A 26,853-nucleotide genomic window follows, 5' to 3' on the forward strand; every position below is an offset into this window, starting at 1 on the left:
TGGGAATTATGTTAAAAAAACGGCAGGCACTGTATTGGACACCTTTTTCACTGGGGGCCTTCTCTAATCATAGGCAGAGCCTCATTTTCGCGCCACTAATGCGCAGTTGTTTTTGGGAAGCAAGGCATGCAGATGCATGTGTGAGGAGCTCAGATACACAGAAAAAGCTTACTGAAGGCGTCATTTGGTATCGTATTCCCCTCTGGGCTTGGTTGGGTCTCAGCAAAGCAGATACCAGGGACTGTATAGGGGTTAAATATAAAAACGGCTCCGGTTCCGTTATTTTAAGAGTTAAAGCTTTCAAATTTGGTGTGCAATACTTTTAAGGCTTTAAGACACTGTGGTGAAATTTTGGTGAATTTTGAACAATTCCTTCATACTTTTTCGCATATTCAGTAATAAAGTGTGTTCAGTTTAAAATTTAAAGTGACAGTAACGGTTTTATTTTAAAACGTTTTTTGTACTTTGTTATCAAGTTTATGCCGGTTTAACATGTCTGAACTATCAGATAGACTATGTTCTGTATGTGAGGAAGCCAAGGTTCCTTCTCATTTAAATAGATGTGATGCATGTGACAAACAATTTAGAGAAAATGATGCCCAAGATGATTCCTCAAGTGAGGGGAGTAAGCATGGTACTGCATCATCCCCTCCTGTGTCTACACCAGTCTTGCCCACACAGGAGGCCCCTAGTACATCTAGTGCGCCAATACTTCTTACTATGCAACAATTAACGGCTGTAATGGATAATTCTATTAAAAACATTTTAGCCAAAATGCCCACTTATCAGCGAAAGCGCGACTGCTCTGTTTTAGATACTGAAGAGCATGAGGACGCTGATGATAATGGTTCTGACATGCCCTTACACCAGTCTGAAGGGGCCAGGGAGGTTTTGTCTGAGGGAGAAATTTCAGATTCAGGAAAAATTTCTCAACAAGCTGAACCTGATGTTATTACATTCAAATTTAAATTGGAACATCTCCGCGCTCTGCTTAAGGAGGTGTTATCTACTCTGGATGATTGTGACAATTTGGTCATTCCAGAGAAATTATGTAAGATGGACAAGTTCCTAGAGGTCCCGGTGCCCCCCGAAGCTTTTCCTATACCCAAGCGGGTGGCGGACATTGTAAACAAAGAATGGGAAAGGCCCGGCATACCTTTTGTTCCTCCCCCTATATTTAAGAAATTGTTTCCTATGGTCGACCCCAGAAAGGACTTATGGCAGACAGTCCCTAAGGTCGAGGGGGCGGTCTCTACTCTAAACAAACGCACTACTATCCCTATAGAAGATAGTTGTGCTTTCAAAGATCCTATGGATAAAAAGTTAGAAGGTTTGCTTAAAAAGATGTTTGTTCAGCAAGGTTACCTTCTACAGCCAATTTCATGCATTGTTCCTGTCACTACAGCAGCGTGTTTCTGGTTCGATGAACTAGAAAAGTCGCTAGATAAAGAATCTTCTTATGAGGAGATTATGGACAGAATTCACGCTCTTAAATTGGCTAACTCTTTTACTTTAGACGCCACTTTGCAATTAGCTAGATTAGCGGCGAAAAATTCAGGGTTTGCTATTGTGGCGCGCAGAGCGCTTTGGCTAAAGTCTTGGTCAGCGGATGCGTCCTCCAAGAACAAATTGCTTAACATACCTTTCAAGGGGAAAACGCTATTTGGCCCTGACTTGAAAGAGATTATTTCAGATATCACTGGGGGAAAGGGCCACACCCTTCCTCAGGATAGGTCTTTTAAGGCTAAAAATAAACCTAATTTTCGTCCCTTTCGCAGAAATGGACCAGCCTCAAGTTCTACATCCTCTAAGCAAGAGGGTAATACTTCTCAAACCAAGCCAGCCTGGAGGCCAATGCAAGGCTGGAACAAAGGTAAGCAGGCCAAGAAACCTGCCACTGCTACCAAGACAGCATGAGATGTTGGCCCCCGATCCGGGACCGGATCTGGTGGGGGGCAGACTTTCTCTCTTCGCTCAGGCTTGGGCAAGAGATGTTCTGGATCCTTGGGCGCTAGAAATAGTCTCCCAAGGTTATCTTCTGGAATTCAAGGAGCTACCCCCAAGGGGAAGGTTCCACAGGTCTCAATTGTCTTCAGACCACATAAAAAGACAGGCATTCTTACATTGTGTAGAAGACCTGTTAAAAATGGGAGTGATTCATCCTGTTCCATTAAGAGAACAAGGGATGGGATTCTACTCCAATCTGTTCATAGTTCCCAAAAAAGAGGGAACATTCAGACCAATCTTAGATCTCAAGATCCTAAACAAATTTCTCAGGGTTCCATCGTTCAAAATGGAAACCATTCGGACAATTCTTCCTACCATCCAGGAAGGTCAATTCATGACCACGGTGGATTTAAAGGATGCGTATCTACATATTCCTATCCACAAGGAACATCATCGGTTCCTAAGGTTCGCCTTTCTGGACAAACATTACCAGTTCGTGGCACTTCCATTCAGATTAGCCACTGCCCCAAGAATTTTCACAAAGGTACTAGGGTCCCTTCTAGCGGTGCTAAGACCAAGGGGCATTGCAGTAGTACCTTACTTGGACGACATTCTGATTCAAGCGTCGTCTCTGCCACAAGCAAAGGCTCATACGGACATTGTCCTAGCCTTTCTCAGATCTCACGGGTGGAAAGTGAACGTAGAGAAAAGTTCTCTATCTCCGTCAACAAGAGTTCCCTTCTTGGGAACAATAATAGACTCCTTAGAAATGAAGATTTTTCTGACAGAGGCCAGAAAATCAAAACTTCTAAGCTCTTGTCAAGTACTTCATTCTGTTCTTCTTCCTTCCATAGCGCAGTGCATGGAAGTAATAGGTTTGATGGTTGCGGCAATGGAAATAGTTCCTTTTGCGCGAATTCATCTAAGACCATTACAACTGTGCATGCTCAGACAGTGGAATGGGGATTATACAGACTTGTCTCCGACGATACAAGTAGATCAGAGGACCAGAGATTCACTCCGTTGGTGGCTGACCCTGGACAACCTGTCACAAGGGATGAGCTTCCGCAGACCAGAGTGGGTCATTGTCACGACCGACGCCAGTCTGGTGGGCTGGGGCGCGGTCTGGGAACCCCTGAAAGCTCAGGGTCTTTGGTCTCGGGAAGAATCTCTTCTACCGATAAACATTCTGGAACTGAGAGCGATATTCAATGCTCTCAAGGCTTGGCCTCAGCTAGCAAAGGCCAAATTCATAAGGTTTCAATCAGACAACATGACGACTGTTGCGTATATCAACCATCAGGGGGGAACAAGGAGTTCCCTGGCGATGGAAGAAGTGACCAAAATAATTCAATGGGCGGAGAATCACTCCTGCCACTTGTCTGCAATCCACATCCCAGGAGTGGAAAATTGGGAAGCGGATTTTCTGAGTCGTCAGACATTTCATCCGGGGGAGTGGGAACTCCATCCGGAAATCTTTGCCCAAATAATTAAATTGTGGGGCATTCCAGACATGGATCTGATGGCGTCTCGTCAGAACTTCAAGGTTCCTTGCTACGGGTCCAGATCCAGGGATCCCAAGGCGACTCTAGTGGATGCACTAGTAGCACCTTGGACCTTCAACCTAGCTTATGTGTTCCCACCGTTTCCTCTCATTCCCAGGCTGGTAGCCAGGATCAAACAGGAGAGGGTATCGGTGATCTTGATAGCTCCTGCGTGGCCACGCAGGACTTGGTATGCAGACCTGGTGAATATGTCATCGGCTCCACCATGGAAGCTACCTCTGAGACAGGACCTTCTTGTTCAAGGTCCGTTCGAACATCCGAATCTGGCCTCACTCCAACTGACTGCTTGGAGATTGAACGCTTGATTTTATCAAAGCGAGGGTTCTCAGATTCTGTCATTGATACTCTTGTTCAGGCTAGAAAGCCTGTAACTAGAAAAATCTACCATAAAATATGGAAAAAATATATCTGTTGGTGTGAATCTAAAGGATTCCCATGGAACAAGATAAAAATTCCTACGATTCTATCCTTTCTTCAAGAGGGTTTGGAGAAAGGATTATCTGCAAGTTCTTTGAAGGGACAGATTTCTGCTTTATCTGTTTTACTTCACAAAAAGCTGGCGGCTGTGCCAGATGTTCAAGCTTTTGTTCAGGCTCTGGTTAGAATCAAGCCTGTTTACAAACCTTTGACTCCTCCTTGGAGTCTCAATTTAGTTCTTTCAGTTCTTCAGGGGGTTCCGTTTGAACCCCTACATTCCGTTGATATCAAGTTATTATCTTGGAAAGTTTTGTTTTTGGTTGTAATTTCTTCTGCAAGAAGAGTTTCAGAGTTATCTGCTCTGCAGTGTTCTCCCCCATATCTGGTGTTCCATGCAGATAAGGTGGTTTTGCGTACTAAACCTGGTTTTCTTCCGAAAGTTGTTTCTAACAAAAATATTAACCAGGAGATAGTCGTGCCTTCTTTGTGTCCAAATCCAGTTTCAAAGAAGGAACGTTTGTTGCACAATTTGGATGTAGTTCGTGCTCTAAAATTCTACTTAGAAGCTACAAAGGATTTCAGACAAACATCTTCTTTGTTTGTTGTTTATTCTGGTAAAAGGAGAGATCAAAAAGCAACTTCTACCTCTCTCTCTTTTTGGCTTAAAAGCATCATCCGATTGGCTTATGAGACTGCCGGACGGCAGCCTCCTGAAAGAATCACAGCTCACTCCACTAGGGCTGTGGCTTCCACATGGGCCTTCAAGAACGAGGCTTCTGTTGATCAGATATGTAAGGCAGCGACTTGGTCTTCACTGCACACTTTTACCAAATTTTACAAATTTGATACTTTTGCTTCTTCTATTTTTGGGAGAAAGGTTTTGCAAGCCGTGGTGCCTTCCATCTAGGTGACCTGATTTGCTCCCTCCCATCATCCGTGTCCTAAAGCTTTGGTATTGGTTCCCACAAGTAAGGATGACGCCGTGGACCGGACACACCTATGTTGGAGAAAACAGAATTTATGCTTACCTGATAAATTACTTTCTCCAACGGTGTGTCCGGTCCACGGCCCGCCCTGGTTTTTTAATCAGGTCTGATGAATTATTTTCTCTAACTACAGTCACCACGGTATCATATGATTTCTCCTATGCATATTCCTCCTTTACGTCGGTCGAATGACTGGGGAAGGCGGAGCCTAGGAGGGATCATGTGACCAGCTTTGCTGGGCTCTTTGCCATTTCCTGTTGGGGAAGAGAATATCCCACAAGTAAGGATGACGCCGTGGACCGGACACACCGTTGGAGAAAGTAATTTATCAGGTAAGCATAAATTCTGTTATTTACTTCAGAGAAGTTTAAAGGGAATGTGTGTTTGTTTTTGTGAGACAACTCAGAGCTGGGTCCCAACCTGTTTATACTTAGGGGAAAAAGGCATTTTGTTAGCAGTCCAGTTTATTATACTGCTAATATCTGAGCACTGGATTTAATTTTGATTGACTCACATCATCCCAGTGTAGGAGATGTGACTAGTATACAGGCTCAGATGTGAAACTCCTAAAATGCCAGCTGTTTAAGAAACTGGACCTTTTATTAAAAAACCTTTAATTTAGGTATGTGTATATATTTTATCTTATAATATGTATTGTCTATGCCTTCGTAATAAAACCTTAATAAAAAATAATTATTTAAAGTATAGAGTGTCATTTTTTTATTTCATTTAATATTTATATTATATAATATTTAAGTGCTGCCCAGTTGTCAGGTTGTGTAAAACATGTGTTGCTCAGAGCAGTAGCAGGTCTTCACAGCTGTAACAAAAATTAGAGGGAACATTGAATGTAGGGGACTGACTAAATCAGAATAGTTTATATGTTCTCATTATAAAATAATTATGTAATTAATAACATTACTTCCATTGTGTTTCTTATTGATAGGTGAATTCACAAACTGCAAGAATCTTAGTCATGATCAGAGTGCAGATGCTTCTTTACATCTTCAAAATCAAAGAAGCCAAGTGGGAAATGTATGTTCTGAATGTGGGAAATGTTTTCTTAAGAAATCACATCTTTCTAAACCTCAGAAAATTCATACAGGAGAAAAGCCATTTTCCTGTTCTATATGTGCGAAATGTTTAAACTATAACACAAATCGTATTGCTCATCAGAGAATTCACACAGGAGAGAAAGCATTTTCATGTTCTGACTGTAGGAAATGTTTTACTCAGAAATCAAATCTTGTTAGGCATCAGAAAACTCATACAGGAGGGAAAGCATTTTCATGTTCTGACTGTGGGAAATGTTTTACTCGGAAATCAAAGCTTATTGCACATCTGAAAATTCATACAGGAGAGAAAGCATTTTCATGTTCTGACTGTGGGAAATGTTTTATTTGGAAATCAAAGCTTATTGAACATCAGAAAATTCATACAGGAGAGAAAGCATTTTCATGTTCTGACTGTGGGAAATGTTTTGCTATGAAATCAAATTTTACTAAACATCAGAAAGTTCATACAGGAGAGAAAGCATTTTCATGTTCTGACTGTGGGAAATGGTTTTCTAAGAAATCACATTTTATTGATCATCAGAGAATTCACACAGGAGAGAAAGCATTTTCATGTTCTGACTGTAGGAAATGTTTTACTCAGAAATCAAATCTTGTTAGGCATCAGAAAACTCATACAGGACAGAAAGCATTTTCATGTTCTGACTGTGGGAAATGTTTTACTCGGAAATCAAAGCTTATTGCACATCTGAAAATTCATACAGGAGAGAAAGCATTTTCATGTTCTGACTGTGGGAAATGTTTTACTATGAAACCAAAACTTATTAGGCATCAGAAAACTCATTCAAAGAAATCAGTTTAACCTCCTGGTACAGAGGGTGACATGTAGTTGTCACTCACACAATATCAAGTGCTGATGATGACTGCATGTGACCCCCTGATGTGCACAGTTTTGCACTTGTTTGAGGCCCCTTTTTCACCTCAAGCATTTATGAGGTGAGCCCAGGGTGGATTTGATTTAAATCAATTTGATTTAATTCATGATTTAGGAGAGAAGAAAACAGAGGCGCCCAATGGCCTAATACCATATACACAGAGTTAATACAGGTAAGCAAAGTGGATACTCACAAACGGATAGCACCTGAGGGTGCAAACAGAGCAGACTGGAACGTCACAGGATATGAGATATACATATATAAAAGAATTACTATGCTAATCATAATCATGCAATGATAAAGCTTTACGAAAAATATATAAAGACAAATAATAAAATTAAATTGGAGATGTTAATCTTAAAGTCATTTACAATTGTATTACATATATGATTCAGGAAACACCATTATTTTTGCTAAGGTCCCTTTAAGGATTAACCAGATAAACTAGAGATTTCAATCAATGACATGAATAAAGAGGACAAAGAATCGTGGAATGACATGTCTTTTATTAGTATGTCATAAAACATAAACAACGTTTATAAATAATCTTTTAAAGATCCTGAAGATTGGAGCCATATGACAAGGTAACAGAGTGCATCACAGTCCATGAAGAGAGTTGCCAAGGGCCAGCATAGCCCCATTGGAGCCATATGACAAGGTAACAGAGTGCATCACAGTCCATGAAGAGAGTAGCCAAGGGCCAGCATAGCCCCATTGGAGCCATATGACAAGGTAACAGAGTGCATCACAGTCCATGAAGAGAGTAGCCAAGGGCCAGCATAGCCCCATTGGAGCCATATGACAAGGTAACAGAGTGCATCACAGTCCATGAAAAGAGTAGCCAAGGGCCAGCATAGCCCCATTGGAGCCATATGACAAGGTAACAGAGTGCATCACAGTCCATGAAGAGAGTAGCCAAGGGCCAGCATAGCCCCATTGGAGCCATATGACAAGGTAACAGAGTGCATCACAGTCCATGAAAAGAGTAGCCAAGGGCCAGCATAGCCCCATTGGAGCCATCACAGTCCATGAAGAGAGTAGCCAAGGGCCAGCATAGCCCCATTGGAGCCATATGACAAGGTAACAGAGTGCATCACAGTCCATGAAAAGAGTAGCCAAGGGCCAGCATAGCCCCATTGGAGCCATATGACAAGGTAACAGAGTGCATCACAGTCCATGAAGAGAGTAGCCAAGGGCCAGCATAGCCCCATTGGAGCCATATGACAAGGTAACAGAGTGCATCACAGTCCATGAAAAGAGTAGCCAAGGGCCAGCATAGCCCCATTGGAGCCATATGACAAGGTAACAGAGTGCATCACAGTCCATGAAGAGAGTAGCCAAGGGCCAGCATAGCCCCATTGGAGCCATATGACAAGGTAACAGAGTGCATCACAGTCCATGAAAAGAGTAGCCAAGGGCCAGCATAGCCCCATTGGAGCCATATGACAAGGTAACAGAGTGCATCACAGTCCATGAAGAGAGTAGCCAAGGGCCAGCATAGCCCCATTGGAGCCATATGACAAGGTAACAGAGTGCATCACAGTCCATGAAGAGAGTTGCCAAGGGCCAGGATAGCCCCATTGGAGCCATATGACAAGGTAAAAGAGTGCAACAGGCACAACAATAATAACAAAAAGGCCAAATGGCAACCATAAAAAACAACATCAACATGTGGATGGAGGATTTTTATCTGCGCCCTTGGAGCATCTCCAGATCCTCCACTTACTGGTCATCCCCTTCATCATCCTGTGCCTGTCCAGCTACAGATTCAAGCATTGAATTGAACCGCATCATCTGATGCAAAGTCAAATGCTGAATCTGTAGCTGGGCCTGCATGGTGTCGTTCATCCCTCTCAGGACAGCTGCGTTCCTCAACACGGCCTGCTCTACGCGGGCTAGACTTTCTAGCGTGAGCCATGTTGAGTCACAGCCTAAAATAAAGAATAAATAAAATATTAATGATAATTACACAACAGAACAAAAAATAAGCAAAGATACATTGTCATCATAAAGACAAATCATTCTTTAAATTAATTTGTTGAAATTGATTATTTACACATGAAATATGTTATTCAGACAGACCTAAACCATTAAAGGGACAGTTTACTCCAACATGTTGTCCCCTTTAATTGGTTTTTGATGATCCACTTTTACAGCTTGAGTGTCTAAAATCTTGTAAAAGGATTTACATTGTACTTACATTAGCAATTTAAATATTTTAGTTATACTGTGGTAGGCACACCTATCCTTAAACATTTTGGCGTTGAGGACAAGCTGTGTAAACATAGCAACCAGAAGAAATTACATTCCCACTGGGTTATACAAGAGATAATGTATGAACATTTGTACATAAATTGTTGTATCCAAGTAGTGGTGATTGGTATATATAGTGATATCAAATTAAAGGGACACTAAACCAAAATATTTTAGTTACTGATTCAGATAGAGCATGACATTAAAAAAAATTATTAATTTACTCCTATTCTTTAAATGTTAGAATTCTATAGCTATATTTTAAATGCAAGAATGTAAGTTTATAGGGCAGGCCATTTTTGATTATCAACTTTGGTTGTCCCTGCTGATTGATGGATACATTCATCCAACAATAAAGAAATGATGTCCAGATTTTGTTTTATTTAAAAATAATTTGAGGCATTTCTTTGTTTCAATAAAGATAGCAAGAGAATGAAGAATAATTGATAAGAGTAGTAAATTATAAATTTGATTAACATTGCATGCTCTATTTGAATCACAATAGAAACAATTTGCCTTCAGTGTACCTTTAAGTATCTTATAATGTTGATTTTGAATGATACTTACAGCTGTGCCTGGGAAGGACAATCCGACACCCAGGACAATGAAGGTTGAGACAGGGGGGAGGGATGGAATTGGGTTAGGGAGGGATGGGCTGATGCTCTGGGGTAGCCCGTACAGCTGGGGAGTGGTGAGTTGGGGGCTGGGCAGCTGGGGTAGCTGTACGGGCCAAAAGACGGGGAGAGCAGCGAAGGGGGACGAAGGGGCGTTTTTTGGGAGGGACAGGATAGGAAAAATGGGAAGGGCCTGGAGGGTCTGTGGTCTGTGGAGGGGCAGGGGACTGGGCAGGGGCGGAAAACTGATGACCAGAAGAGAAGGATCCATCTGAAATAAATAATAAAAATATATTAACATCTCATACATCATGAAATCAAATCAACGCATTTCAACTTGATTATGTTTGCAATATACTTAGAAGTGTGTTTGAATTTCTAAACAATGATGACATGAGGATATGGTATGCATATAGGCACTCAGATGAATAGCAATGACTGTCTGTACAATTATAAAATTATTATTGTGGTTTGGCCTGGAATATGCATGTGACATCATGATGGCATGAATTAGAAATCCAAAAAAACAAAAAAAAAACCAACCATATTTTCATGCTGCCTGATATAGAAAGGGGGCAGTAGTGTATTTGAACAGACAAATAATATTCCTTTTTAAAGTGCAAAAGCTGTAGACTTTGAATGTCTTCAATAAAATGATTTCCAATAAAGAAACATGTTGGATACATGTTAGATATATTTCACATACCATCAGACTTCAAGGGAGCCTCTTCCTCCTCTGTCCCACATGTTAAATCAATCTCTGTAAAACATAACATGTTGTGTACACGTTAAGATCAGATATTATAACATATGTTACTGTTGCTCAAAGACACACATCAATGTTGCATTAAAGATATACACACCCAAAGTTATGATTTACATCATTTTGATGGAGCATACAAATGACATTAGATTTGTTATTCTCAATGATTCAGATTTTCGATTTATTGTTTGTATTAATTTAAAAATCATAAAAGCATAGTACATTGAACATTTAAGATTTCTCATGTGTGTATCACTTGATGATTGTTGTCAAAATTGAACATGGAAACAAACATATGCTATACATCTTCTGAATAACAAAGGTGTAGACTAAGAAAATTGTAATTCTTAATCTTTCAATATTAAAAAAAAATTGATATATAATCAGAGGAGTAAATTATATGTTTGTTTCAAATGTTATGCTTCATCAGAATCATGCTCATAATATTGATTACCAATACACCTTCAATGACATATAAATGAGTCAATGGACTTACCAGAAGACTGCAAAGGCAGCTCTGTGTCGGTGCTGGATCCCTCTGGGCTCCCCACAACAACTCTCTCTATGAATGATATAGATATATATTAGTGAACACATTTGGGATAGCACTAAATCACATCTGTATCGATTTATAAGAATAAGCAACTTGAAAATGTGAAGAATAGAGCAGTCATTAGAATAAAAATGCTTGATTGAATCAAGGGGATTCTGTAAAAAATTATGTATTTAACATATGTTTAATTTCTGACTATATTAGACATCAAACTCATCTCATACGATGCTATTGCATATCTAAATATACCCATTGATCAATGTTCTTAAAAGAATACACACAAACCACATTTAGAATAACAGCTGTTGACAAATATAAACAAAGACATGTGGCACATCGAGCCATTTGTGCAATGTACAGTAATCTTGTTTAGGACACAACACATATTGATCACAATACCAAACCAAATTGATTTGTACAAATATGTAATCATGGTGCTGTTAGAGTATGCTTATATCTAGAAAGTAACTCAAACAGTGAATATGTGAATTATATATCAATATTGTTTAATCCAAAGAATGTAAGGATTAATGAATCTATTGTTTATCAAAGGGACACTGACATGATTTATTTCAATCAGTGATTTCACTGTTCAAACTGTTCCAAATTATTTAACATTGACTCCTATTATAATTTTGCTACATTTTAATCTTAAAGGCAGATAAGCAATATTGGATTCAATAAATATTGTTTGTTGAAGGTATCCACCAATCATCAATAAAAACCCAGGTTGGTCAACCAAAATGGAGCTGCAGATAAACGTACATTCTTGATTTTAAAATACATTTATCAATAGAATATTTAAAATATGATTATAGTATTATATTTAAATGTTGATTAATATTGCATGCTCTATCTGAATGACAACAGTAATAATTTTAGCTCAGTGTCCCTTTAATATAAAAATATATTGATTTGAAAATGTTGCTGTTAATGAATTCTCTACTCCATATGTTGATGTAATGAATGGGATGGAGCATGCAATTACAATCTAATATGTTAGTTAAGGATATCCTAAAAATTATTTAATTATCCTCTCTTAAAGGGACATGAAGCTCAAAATGTGTAATTGTATACTTTTTGAAACTATGTACTACTGTTTTCTGAACACATGATTTTAATTTTTGAAAAAATGCCAATTTATGCATAAAAAAACAGCCGGATAATACCAGTAATGCATTGTTTAACCTAAACCAAAATCAATATGTTTTTCGAAGAACTAAAACAATAGACTGAACCAATTTAGCTCATAAAATGTTTATACAAAACAATAAAATCACGTTTCAAAATCATTCAATGTAAAATTTAGTTGGCATGTCCCTTAAATGACGTGATCAATTTCAAAAATTGAATCTATATTTTAAAAATCAAAACATATGCAAAAGTGTGTGAATTTTGTCAAAATGTATCCAAATAAGATTAAGCAATACACAGGGTAATAATATAAATTGGACATTCAAAGAATCTTACATTAAAATGAAGATATCAAGAATAGATGGGATATCTTAAAATCGAAAAAAATTCAGATTAGTATTACAATGTAATCCTATGTTTGTTTGTTTTTTATTCTTATTTGTAAATATTTTACAAATCCATTTTGCGGATACATATAAATATTGAACAATGTGGATTTTGTATGTAATGTTCTGTCCATGTTTCTAAGACAAATGTCAATTAAAATGAGACATACCATACTGTGACAAGCCCTGGCTTGAGGTTCCAGCACCAACATCACGATCTGTAATATATTAAATGAGGATTGGATATCATTAATACAAATCATGCCATGTTTAAAATCTTTACATTATTACCAAATCAATTAAAAACTATTAATCTTTTGGTAGTCCCATGAGTTAATTGTTTCCTCAATTAAATTCATCATAAATATATCCTGTACTCTTATTTTCAATCAGTTGTGTTGTTTACTGTAGCTTTAATTAATATTTTGTGTTATTTCATTCTCATCAATTGATGGACATATTTTATTATTTATTTTGATTCTGCTAGTCTTTTTTTTATTATGTATAATATTGAAAATAAGAATACTGTATTCTTCACATATATAATAATTCACATTTCATTTTGACCAACATGTGTAAAGCGATGCCACTTACATCAAACCCATGTTCACGTGTGTGCGCAATTCTATTTTTCGGGATCATTGCGCAATGATTCCAAGCGGAATTACGCATCCATCATTTGACCAACATGTGTAAAGCAATGCCACTTACAGCAAACCCATGTTAACGTGTATGCGCATTTCTAATTTTCGGGATCATTGCGCAATGATTCCAAGCGGAATTACGCATCCGTCATTTGACCAACATGTGTAAAGCAATGCCACTTACATCAAACCCATGTTAATGTGTATGCGCAATTCTAATGTTCGGGATCATTGCGCAATGATTCCAAGCGGAATTACGCATCCGTCATTTGACCAACATGTGTAAAGCAATGCCACTTACAGCAAACCCATGTTAACGTGTATGCGCAATTCTAATGTTCGGGATCATTGCGCAATGATTCCAAGCGGATTTACGCATCCGTCATTTGACCAACATGTGTAAAGCAATGCCACTTACAGCAAACCCATGTTCACGTGTATGCGCAATTCCATTTTCGCTCTGTGACGCATATTCTGTAGAGCGCAAGAAACATCATTCCTATTTCATGTGTCACTAATCTAAAATCAGATATCTAAACATCATATGTAGCGTATGTTGTGAGATCTATATTGGTTTAGTGTCTGACTATATACACATTTCTTAAAAATCTAATCAAATATTAATATATTATATGAAGTTGGATAGTTACCTGGTTCAGATTCTCTTTCCGCTCCTCCCAGGCCACCGGACGGAGAAGCAGCTGCCCTGGCCCCCGGGTCTGGACTTTCAGATCCAGCAGCTGGGAGGGAAGAAGAGGAGGCTGAGGATGGAGAGGATCGAAATCTTTTGGGGACCCGGAGAGCGAGGAGCTCGCATAAAGTCACCTCATAAGGGAGTAGGTAGAGTTTCCGCGGGGCCTTTCTTTTGCCCCCTCTTTTACGGGCTTGTACCCACTGCCTTATGAGGTCGACTTTTTTGGTCAAGCGCAACCTCATATCTCCGAATCTCCGCATGATCTGATCCTGGCTCCTCTGGACGTCACACACCAATTGAACCGCATTGGTGATAGACTCCCAGAGGGCCTTCTTAACAGGTGCATCTGTCGACCTCCTCTTGTTCCCAAACAGCTGGGGATAAAAGTCCTGGACGGCGTGGACCAGTGCAGCGCTCTCCTGCTTGGTAAACCTGGGAGGTTTCATGCCTGCCGCGTTGTATAGGTATATTATATAACAAATATATAAATTGCCAGCAGGCATTAGAGAACTGACAAAGATGGCAACGTGTAATGGACTTTTATATGGTGAAGTAAACATGAGATGCACCATGGGACAAGTTATCTGTACATCTGATTGGATAAAAGTTTGAAATATTGTTAGAATGTCTGTGAGACCATCCTGACTCAAGTTGTGTTTGTGTGATGAACTCTGATTGGCTGTTCCTTAATGTTTCATTTCTTAGCAACTTCCATACACATACCTCTTGGTGGTGCTGTTACTTCATTTTTCATGCAGACTTATTTGTAACTCATGGGCCTGTCATGCGGATATGTGTGACGCAGATTTAATATCCGTGATCCGTTAAATATTAATGTTTAAATTCTCTTTAAAATCTAATACTGTCACATTATTAAATGTTGTAGACATTTCTCGGTTTAATAACGGTCTGTTTCTTTAATACAAATACGTTGGATTAATACACATTTAATATTGTATGTCTTTATTGTTCATAAAATCAATTTCGTGACTTATTGTGAAGTATTGATATTGCTCTATTAAATGTATTTATATTGATTGTGTGCTATTGCGTGACATTAGTCTCTAAAGTTTAAAGAGGGAAATCTGGTGTTTCAAGATCCGTTTCCCACGCCACATTTCTGAATGTTCAAATTCAGGTTATAATGTCAGTAACTTGGATAATCTGTTTATAGATGTTAAACTACAGGTTTGTTTGTTATTAGTAAATAAACCTTGAGCTTGTATTTGTCTGAACTGCTCATATGTTATTGTGCAATGGCGTCTTTATTTTTAAATAGACATTACAACCAAACAATTGTATCAAATGATCTGTAGAGATCAAATATGTTTAGACTTTAAAATGCAACTCAATTGATCTTTGTATTTAGATATCCTCAACAGAAGAAATTTAAATGCACATGGTTGAGCCAATCACATAAGGCATCTCTGTGCATCCACCAATCTTCATCTACTGAGCCTAACTCGATATGCTTTTCAAGCAAAGTATGTCAAGATAATAAGAGAAGAGAAGTAAATACACTCTTTAAATCTCTTAAAGGGACACAGTCCCAAAAAATTTAGCGTTCGTGATTCAGATTGGGCATGAAATGTTAAGCAACTTTACAATTTAATCCGATTCTCAAATGTTAATAATTATCTTGTTATCTTTCTTTGCAAATCAAAAATGATATTTTATATTACGGACAATTTTTGGCGAAAAACCTGGGTTGTACATGATGATTGTTGGATAAATTAATCCACCCAAAAAAAAAGTTCTGTCCAGAGTACTGAAGCAAATAAATTATCAATTTAATGCCTTATTTTTCAAGTAATGATAGCAACATCACAAGGAAAATTGATATGAGTCAATTTATAAAGTTGCTTAAAATTGAATACTCGTTCAGAATGTATAAATAATTAATTTTTTAACAGTCTCCCTTTAAGTATATTTTGAGTTCATGTCCCTTTAAGGAGACATTTCGCAATAATGCTTGAAATATCATAAACCTAGGCACCTTCCTTTGGCAAAATTAGTATAACATATGAGTAAAGCATATTTAGATTAACTTGTGGATTGTTTTACACACTGAATGAAATATATATTGTAATGGATGTATTTCGCAGTCTTCAGCTTAGAGGGACATTAAGCTATATGTTATTTATGCATTTTGGAGAAGATTATAATATTTGAACAACTTAATATGTTTTGTTATTCGATCATTAGATTTTAATTATATATATTCTTGGATTAAATACATATCTACATAGGCTATTTTGATGCTGATTGTTGGTTGCACATAGATGCCTTATGTAATTGTCTAAGATATGTGCATTGATGTATCTTTTTCTAAGTATATTTAAAGACTGAATGTAATTCAATAGTACATAAGAAATATGTAAAAATTATTTTATGATTGTTTAAAATTCAATACACAATATATTTTGTGAATGTCCCTTTAAGGACCAAAACATTCGGAATGTTGATTTAACATTGTCGAAATAAACTAAAGGGGAATGAAAATTATATATAGATATGTGATGTCTAACCCAAGAGGTAAGATTTTAAAAATTACATAATATTAATAACTATAGTTAAATGACCCTTTAAATGACTCCACTAGAACATAAAATCAATTAACATGGCATCCAATAACTAGCTTGTGCAAAATATGAAGTTAACTGACCTACCATTTTTAAATTTTAAAAATATAAAATTAAAATAATGTTTTTAGATACCTAAGGAAGATACAAGATCTTATAAAAGAAATTTTACATTCAACAACACTGTCACTTTAATGTAAGTGAACCACTTTCCCTTCTTATAAGTGAGAAGCAGAAAGTTATGTCAAATTCTGACTACATATCCGAAAATATTTTTACAAATTAACATCTAAAAATTACACAAGAAAAGCATCGATGGATTTCACTCCCCAATTAATTTAAAAAAGATAGTTGACTTTAATATTCTCTGAATCAGTGGATTTTCTAAAATTAATGCTATACATGATGCCTAATTTGATCTTATGCATGTGCTTGTCAAATAGACAACTACCAGTCATGGGAGTCAAATTGGTTTTTATTGACAGATTATATGGATATTTATTATAATCTGTTCAAAAGAGGGTATTTAATAATAAAATGTTGATTATTACCATTTTTAAAAAAAAAAAAAAGTTTTCTTTTAACAAAACAAAAAAAAAAAAATCCTGGAAGTCATCAGATGAAAATCTGTAAAAAATAACAAATATTTTACAAAGTTAATACACACGTTGTAAAATATTCATAAAATACATTTACAATCATCTTGTGTCTATGCTCTAACTTTGTGCAACATTTTATCAAGATATTTATGAATTAAATTTTTGGATTAAAAACCAAAAAACATACACCATTATATTGTGTAATCAAAATTACATTTAAATATCAGCATTTCTAATTATACATAATAATGTATATCACATTTAAATAATCAAAAAAACATATATGTATGCTGAACATAAATGTAATATTTAATGTCCATTCAAATACCTCTATATCAACTATAATATGTATTCCTTTGTCTGATTGTGATACATAAATATCTAATTATGAACAAAGTATGGGTAATGTATGTAAGCTACAAATATTCTAATATTGGACATGTATCTTTTCAAAATATTTTACATTCTTCCTGTGATTCTTAACTAGCATGCATTGGTAAACCAACCTGGATAATGCATGGTCTTTGAAAGTCAATTCTGGAGAAAACAGTTGATCTTCAATAGGTGTCTTATTCATCATTTCAAAAATAGAGGACTGAAATACCATCTAAAAATTAAAAAATTATCTAAGTGTCTGATTGTGATACATAAATATCTAATTATGAACAAAGTATGGCTAATGTATGTAAGCTACAAATATTCTACATTCTTCCTGTGATTCTTAACTAGCATGCATTGGTAAACCAACCTGGATAATGCATGGTCTTTGAAAGTCAATTCTGGAGAAAACAGTTGATCTTCAATAGGTGTCTTATTCATCATTTCAAAAATAGAGGACTGAAATACCATCTAAAATTTTAAAAATAATCTAAGTGTCTCCAATAGGATGCCTCCACAGCCTTATTCCATCAAATAGTTGGCACTTACCATGTGAACATGTCTTTGTATGGTTTTCAAGGTCAGCAGATTTGAAAGATAATGCCAGACATGATCCCATTGGTATTCTTCAATTTCAATCTTGGCTTTTTCCACTGTCAGTCTGGGAATTCTTCACTGTCAGTCTTCGAATTCTTCCCTTTCAGTCTTTACATGAAGTCATCTCCCTAATGGCATAAAAAGTTTTATAAAAATTATTACTACAAGTGTGGGAATCAGTTCTGTACCCCTCTCCCACCCCCCATTTCTGAATCAATTTCTGTCACTAGCTTAATAAGCGTGTGTAGCATCTTGTGTTATGTTCTATCAATCAAGTGTGAAGATGAGTCATATTGAGCAGAACGAACCTCTAATGTGTGACTTTGAACCATAGTCATGCTAGAGGATAGTTATGCTAGAGGATCCCTTTCTGAGTATTTACATTTTAAGTAATTTGTAAACTAAATACTAGTTTGGAAAATGTATGCCATATGATGTATTTGTGTACAATGCATGCCAGCAACAGTCCATACATTTATACTTACCAGCTGATGTTCTCTTTAAAAACCAGGTGGCACAGACTCGATACAGGACCCAATTACCAGAGCATCACCTATATTAATAAATGAAACACATTTTTAGCATTTGATGAACAATCCTAACATGTTTGCACAATTCTCTACTTGTCATTTCCCTAGAGTTCACATCTATTGACAATACTCCAATCTAACTTCTATTATTTACCGTCTAAAGTGGCGGTTGATGATGTCTGCTCTGACATTGAGCCCCTCATCCCGGAATGGCCCCTCTAGAACTGGATCGTCCTCCTCATCTCTGAGGAGGTTTCGGGGCGCCTGGACGGCCTGCAGCATCCCAGCCCGCTGTGCAATATTATGCAGGACACTACAGGCTATAACGATCTTAGCCACCTTCTTTGGCCTGTACTGGAGGGCTCCTCCCGACCTGTCAAGGCACCGGAATCTCATTTTGAGGAGCCCAAACATTCTTTCAACCACAGCCCTGGTTCTCTTATGCGCCCTATTGTAGCGCTCCTGAGCCACATCAGTAGGGCTACGTAAGGGAGTAATAAGCCAAGGCCGGCTCATGTAACCAGAATCACCTATAAATTATGAACAGAACATAATTCAAACTGAATCCTCAAAATTGTATTTCGATTAAAAAAAAAAAGTTTGTGTACACGATAATCCACTAACAAATGTTTATTTTTTAAAAGAATAATCTACCGTATTTTTCGCACCATAAGACGCACTTTTTTCCCTCTCAAAAGTAAGGAGAAATGTCTGTGCGTCTTATGGTGCGAATGCAGGCCCTGTGCTTGCATTTTTAGGCTGGTACCGGGTAGCAAGCGTTGCTTACTTACTAATGGTGTGCTGTATAGTGTTTTTAAGACCAGTAAAGCACTTTCCTATATTACTAGATTGCTGGCTTCTACTTGGACCCCTGAAGGTGGTAGCGGTGCCTTGCGCACTTACCAGTACTGTGTAAGCCTAAGATGGCGCCTCCTCCCCACTGTCTCACCGCTGCTGCTTGCCCAAGCCGGTCACTCCGCTCTCGGTTGGGGTTCCGTGTCTCAGGAATACCGCTGATGTAGATGAGTGCAGAGCTTGCGGTGTAGTGCTCTTGGCTGCTGGGGTATATCGCCAGTTGTTGCGAACGCCTTTCTGTCTCGGCACCTTCCAAAGTCTCCTAGGTGTGCATCCCCTCCGGCTTACTAGCAGATTTGACTGGTTGCTGCCGATGGTCAGTAAAGACCGGTTCCCCTCTCCGCCTACTCCGGGTGTTATAGGCCTCAGTCTGGGGGGTGGCTCAGGTAGAGTCTTACTTTTACTGTAGCTGGCGATCATCCTGAATTGCCTGGGGGCTGAACTGAGTGAACCGGAAGCTGTAAAGGCCCGGGGATCTGCAGCTACCGTAGTACTCTGAAAAGCAACAGGCGAGAGGATTCGCCCCCCCCCTCATGTTCAGTGAAAAACAAACGGGCAATTGGAGCCAACTTTATTTCAAACAGCCTCTATTACCTCGATCTGGACCGATATTCATGATAAATCCATTCAAAGGATTCATGGCAGGTTGTCCTCTCATTTTGTGTCTGCCTGCCATGAATCCTTTAAATGGATTTATCATGAATACCGGTCTGGATGGAGGTAATGGAAGCTGTTTGAAATAAATCTAGGTACCGTATTTAAAGTTGATTACCGGATTACCGTACCTAGCTTATTAAAATTGAAATCAATAGTGGCATAAAACATCCAGCATGTCTGCTGATCCGGCGGACATGCTGGATGTCTTTTGCCACTATGGATTTCAATTTTAATAAGCTCCAATAAACTGACCTGCTTTGCATATGGGGCCAAAATTGGACAGTCCGGAGGCAAGTTCTGTCAGCTACCCTAGCAGAAGGGAGTGTGTCACATGACCGGCACAACACAGAGGACCCAACAGTACCGTAACACATACACTTCTCCCTATTTCATACCCTTAAGGTGCATTTCAGCATCATCCACCGATCATACACTACTACAGTGTGTGATATGAATATTCTTGGTTAGGGTTTAGGGTTAGGGCTGGGGTTTAGGGTTAGGGTTAGGGTTTGGGGTTAGGGTTGGGGTTAGGTTTAGGGTTGAGTTTGAGTTTAGGGTTAGGGTTTAGGGTTGATTTTAGGGTTAGGGTTTAGGGTTGGGGTTTAGGGTTTGGGTTAGGGTTGAGTTTAGGGTTGGGTTTAGGGTTGGGGTTTAGGGTTAGGGTTTAGGGTTGAGTTTAGGGTTGGGGATAAGGGTTAGGGTTGGAGTTTAGGGTTAGGGTTTATGGTTGATTTTAGGGTTAAGGTTTGGGTTAGGGTTGAGTTTAGGGTTGGGTTTAGGGTTAGGGATTAGGGTTGGGGTTTAGGGTTGGGGTTTAGGGTTTAGGGTTGAGTTTAGGGTTGGGGGTTAGGGTTAGGGTTGATTTTAGGGTTGGGGTTAGGGTTGAGTTTAATGTTGGGGTTTAGGGTTTGGGTTAGGGTTGAGTTAAGGGTTGGGTTTAGGGTTGGGGTTTAGGGTTAGGGTTAGGGTTTAGGTTATTATGGTTAGGGTTTAGAGTTACGTAGGGTTTGGGGTTAAGGTTTAGGTTATTAGGGATTAGGGTTTTAGGTTATTAGGGTTTTGGGTTCGGGTTTAGGTTATTAGGGTTAGGGTTTACCGGTAGGTTATTAGGGTTAAGGGTTAGGGTAGCAATTACGGTAGGAAGAGCTACTCAGGTGCTGAACCAAAAATGAGACAACTCCTAACCTTACAGTCCTAATTTTTAAATACAGATAGCAAGAGAAGAAACAAAATTGATAATCAAATTTGCTTAACATTGCATGCTCTGTCTGAATCATGAAAGAAAAAAATGGTGTTTGATATCCCTTTAACTAGCAATGGGGATGGTATGTACCGGTAATCATGGCGGGGTCGGGGGCGGCAAAATGTATCCTCACCGTAGCGCACTACCGTATATTCCAGAAAGTCCAGAAGTCAAAATCTACTGTATGTACGGTATACGGTAAATCCAAGATTCTTTGCGGTACCGTATTTCATTTCAAACTTTAAAAGCCTCCATAAAACACTACTATTCACCAAACACAATCACAGTGTGTACATGTGTTATGGAGCGAATGTGTGTGTGTTACTGACAGTTTTTTCATCACTGTATTTTCTTGCAGAAAACCTCCCCCGTACATACCGGTACAAAGATGATAAAGCAGAAAAGAATAGCATATAAGATTCCTTTTAAACTAGAGGTAGTAAAATATGCAAAGGAGCATGGAAACAGAGCAGCAGAGAGACATTTTGGGCCACCTCCAACTGAAAAAATGATAAGAGAGTGGAGAAAACAGGAGGATCAGCTGCAAAAAGCGAATAAAAGTAAGCACACTTTTCGTGGGCATGCTGCAAAGTGGCCACAGTTAGACGTGACAATGAAAGAATGGATCACACATCACCGGAATAATGGCTTATCAGTCTCTACAAAAATGATAATATATGAAGCCAAACGCATTGCTGTAGAGAATGGCATTCATGATTTTACTGGATCACCATCATGGTGCTACAGGTTTATGAGGCGATGTGGCCTTGCTATGTGCACCAAAACTAGAATTGCGCAAAAAATGCCAGAAGAATATGAAAATAAGATTCTGTCTTTTCATAAATTTGTAACTGATGCTAGGAAGAAAAATGAGTTTGAAATTGGCCAGATTGGGAATATGGATGAAGTCCCGCTAACCTTTGATGTGCCATCTAATAGGACTGTTGATCTGAAAGGTGCCAAAACTATCACCGTGAAAACCTCCGGACATGAGAAAACCCATTACACGGTTGTGTTGTCTTGCTGTGCAGACGGCACCAAATTGCCACCCATGTTAATTTTTAAAAGGAAAACATTTCCAAAAGAAGTGATTCCAAGAGGAGTTGTTGTACATGTTCATGAGAAAGGATGGATGGACGAAAATGGAATGAGAATATGGCTTGAAAAAGTGTGGTGCAAACGTCCTGGAGGGCTTCTGAAAAAACCTGCCTTATTAGTGCTTGACCAGTTTAGAGCACATATTAGCGAAACTACAAAAAAGTGCTTTAAAGAAGTAAAGACTCATCTAGCTGTAATTCCGGGAGGTCTTACCAGCCAGCTGCAACCTCTCGACGTTTCAATTAACAAACCATTTAAGGTCTTTATGCGAGAAGAGTGGAACAAATGGATGGCTGCTGGTAATCATGATCTGACACCTACTGGACGAATGAAGAGGCCCTCTATCACTCAAGTTTGTGAATGGGTGAAAACATCATGGCACTCAGTGAAGGAGGAAATCGTTGTACAGTCATTCAAAAAATGTGGCATTAGCAATGCTTTGGATGGAACCGAAGATGATTTCTTAGCTGAAGATGAAGAAAGTGATGTTTGTGATCTTCTTAAATTCTGACTCTAGCGATTCAGAGTTCTTGGGGTACATAGACTAGAAGAGTACTTAAAAGCTTAAAGTCTCTCTTCATTTGTTAATGACACTGATGATGGTTCTTTATTCCCCTGTTGACTGTTCTATTATTGTGTTATAGTTTATTAAATAGTTTACTACACCATTTGATTCAGAATATTTTTTTTTCTTGTTTTCCTCTTCTAAAAACTAGGTGCGTCTTATGGTCAGGTGCGTCTTATGGTGCGAAAAATACGGGGTAGTTCAATATTATTCTCTATCTTCCCATTTCAGCTAAGACATGCTACATATGCGTATTTCACCTAAACCAGACCTTGTGTAAAATACCAACTAAATGGTTACATAGCATTCTCTATCTGAGCATTTAAGGTAAGACATGCTACATATCTGCATTGAACTAAAAGTAGACATTAGCGGAAAGAGACAATGACATGGTTAAATTGCATTTGCTAATATCTTCCCATTTCAGCTAAGACATGCTACATATGCGTATTTCGCCTAAACCAGACCTTGTGTAAAATACCAACTAAATGGTTACATAGCATTCTCTATCTGAGCATTTAAGGTAAGACATGCTACATATCTGCATTGAACTAAAAGTAGACATTAGCGGAAAGAGACAATGACATGGTTAAATTGCATTTGCTAATATCTTCCCATTTCAGCTAAGACATGCTACATATGCGTATTTCGCCTAAACCAGACCTTGTGTAAAATACCAACTAAATGGTTACATAGCATTCTCTATCTGAGCATTTAAGGTAAGACATGCTACATATCTGCATTGAACTAAAAGTAGACATTAGCGGAAAGACAATGACATGGTTAAATTGCATTTGCTAATATCTTCCCATTTCAGCTAAGACATGCTACATATGCGTATTTCGCCTAAACCAGACCTTGTGTAAAATACCAACTAAATGGTTACATAGCATTCTCTATCTGAGCATTTAAGGTAAGACATGCTACATATCTGCATTGAACTAAAAGTAGACATTTGCGGAAATATAAATAAATGGTTAAATTGCATCCTATGGCTGAACATTACGCTAACATTTTAAGACTACAGTGGCAATTGTCTAACTAATTAACCATGTTGTGCACAAATACTCACCAACGAGATACTCAGGGGGCATTTGTCTTTCCTCAAACTGCCGCCACAGGGTGGACAGAGAGAGGATGCGGGCATCATGACAAGCCCCTCCAAAATTCGCACACACGTGCATAATCCTCATCCGTGCGTCACAAACATACTGCACGTTGAGGCTATGAAAATGTTTGCGATTTCTGAAGGGCAAGTCATCAATTGGAGCACGCAGCGTAATGTGGGTACAATCAATGGCTCCCAAGACATTGGGCAATTCAGCAATAGCAAAGAATTCCCGCTTCAGGCGCCTCCAATCACCATCATTCTGTGGGAATCCTATGTAGTGCTTACTGATACGTACCATGGCGTCCAGAAAGTTATCAAACACCACAGAGAATGTACCTTGAAACAGGCCATGCATGTACATTTCTCCTGATTGAAAACTCCCGGAGGCCAGGACGTAAAGACAACTTAGCATCTTACTCATGCCGGGAACAGCAGTCCTTATTCTTATACGTGGCTCCAAATGAGGTTTAAGAAGATCGTAAAGGCCAATGAGCTGTTCGCGATTGAGCCGATACTTATAATAAACCTCAAAGTCGCTCGTTTTCCAAGGTGGATCTCACCCTGTAGACACGAGGACCACGAACCAGACGACCCCTTCATCTCAGTCTGAGCCGCCGAGGCTGCCTGATTCTATCAACCGCTAGTTCGCCAATAGCAGCACCAGCAGCATCTACCATATCATCATCATCCATATTTCCAAACAGCAGAGCAAGGAGTAACAGGGTATGCGAATTGATATGATGTGGATCACTATGGATGCTTTGGCCATGTTGTTTGGGGGATTTATAGTACAATTAGTCCAATGGTAGTGAGTTTGTAATGATTGCTAATTGTATTCACTTGTTTGTATGTGAGCGGCGCGAATGCTTTCAAAGTGGGCGTTTTTTTAGGTGTTTGCTGAAATGTTGTTTTCCCCCAATGAATCTCAATGTGAAAGTGTACAATATCACACATACAGTGCATGTTTGTAATGTTTGATCATATGTGTAATAAATATTTATTAAACGCGATCTTATAGTAAAAAGCACACGTCCAGGCTAACATGAATGAAAGTGCATAGTTGTGTATAATGTGCATCGAATGTGATCGATCAATGTTGCTGCAATATTGTTTGTAAACGATAAAGTAACATCTGCCATCTGTAGTATTGTATATATAAGTGATTGCCGAGATGTCAATATTGTACGCGTCCCATTAAAATCTGCATAATAATTCTGAACTTCCGGCTGTCATCTGTAGTATTGTGTATATAAGTGATTGCCGAGATGTCAATATTGTATGCGTCCCTTTAAAATCGCAATAATAATTCAGAACTTCCCGTCTGCCATCTGTAGTATTGTGTATATATAAGTGATTGCCGAGATGTCAATAGTGTATGCGTCCCATTCAAATCCCACTAATACTGAATAACTTCCAGCTGTCATCTGTAGTATTGTATATATAAGTGATTGCCGAGATGTCAATATTGTATGCGTCCCATTAAAATGGCACTAATACTGAAGAACTTCCGGCTGTCATCTGTAGTATTGTATATATAAGTGATTGCCGAGATGTCAATATTGTATGCGTCCCATTAAAATCGCAATAATAATTCAGAACTTCCCGTCTGCCATCTGTAGTATTGTGTATATATAAGTGATTGCCGAGATGTCAATATTGTATGCGTCCCATTCAAATCGCACTAATACTGAATAACTTCCGGCTGTCATCTGTAGTATTGTATATATAAGTGATTGCTGAGATGTCAATATTGTATGCGTCCCATTAAAATGGCACTAATACTGAAGAACTTCCGGCTGTCATCTGTAGTATTGTATATATAAGTGATTGCCGAGATGTCAATATTGTATGCGTCCCATTAAAATCGCACTAATACTGAATAACTTCCGGCTGTCATCTGTAGTATTGTATATATAAGTGATTGCCGAGATGTCAATATTGTATGCGTCCCATTAAAATCGCCATAATAATTCTGAACTTCCGGCTGTCATCTGTAGTATTGTATATATAAGTGATTAGCGAGATGTCAATATTGTATGTGTCCCATTAAAATCGCACTAATACTGAAGAACTTCCGACTGTCATCTGTAGTATTGTATATATAAGTGATTGCCGAGATGTAAATATTGTATGTGTCCCATTAAAATCGCACTAATACTGAAGAACTTCCGACTGTCATCTGTAGTATTATATATATAAGTGATTTGCGAGCTGACAATATTTATTAATTGTCCCATTCAAATCGCCCTAATAATGCTGTTCAAAACTGTTGTTTACGTATATGTAGTATTGTAGTATTGAGTGGTAAATTTCTGAAAGGGGCGGTACAGTCGTGAATCTGTAATGTGTATGGTTGAATCTTCTAATGACGTCAGCATATTATTAACCTGCCTATGTAGTTCTGAAATCCTCATTGTGTTGTTGTATTGTACTACATTGTTATTGTGTGCTGAATAAAATATAAATGTGTGCTTTGTGGTTGTGTGATGCGTGTTATGTACATATACGTATACATTGTGATTGTGTCCCACATATGCTGACTTCTATATAGCGGTCTCGCATTGTTGTTCCTTCCCATAAAGTGACAGCTGTAATCTGGTGTAATGATGTTCTTATTGTACGTAATTCCTAATGGTTTATTGTGATCGAATCATGATGTTAAAAGTACAGTAAAATCCATATGTTCTGTTTTGTGATTCCTAGAGAGAATCTAATGTGTTTTTCCCCATCATTT

General features: G+C 38.3%; 1 protein-coding gene across 2 annotated transcripts in view; it reads left to right on the forward strand.

Annotated features, from left to right (window-relative positions):
- The window catches only part of LOC128659958 (zinc finger protein OZF-like), a 187,334-nt gene extending 179,985 nt beyond the window's left edge, over positions 1-7,349 (forward strand). For both annotated transcript variants that reach the window (XM_053713548.1, XM_053713547.1), the window contains one exon: positions 5,862-7,349. In XM_053713548.1, the coding sequence (XP_053569523.1) occupies positions 5,862-6,790 (929 nt within the window). In that variant the 3' untranslated portion in view covers positions 6,791-7,349. The remainder of the gene's footprint in view (positions 1-5,861) is intronic.
- The last annotated feature ends 19,504 nt before the right edge of the window (positions 7,350-26,853 follow it).

Source organism: Bombina bombina, chromosome 5, assembly GCF_027579735.1.
Source record: "Bombina bombina isolate aBomBom1 chromosome 5, aBomBom1.pri, whole genome shotgun sequence".
In the NCBI taxonomy this organism is placed as follows: domain Eukaryota; kingdom Metazoa; phylum Chordata; class Amphibia; order Anura; family Bombinatoridae; genus Bombina; species Bombina bombina.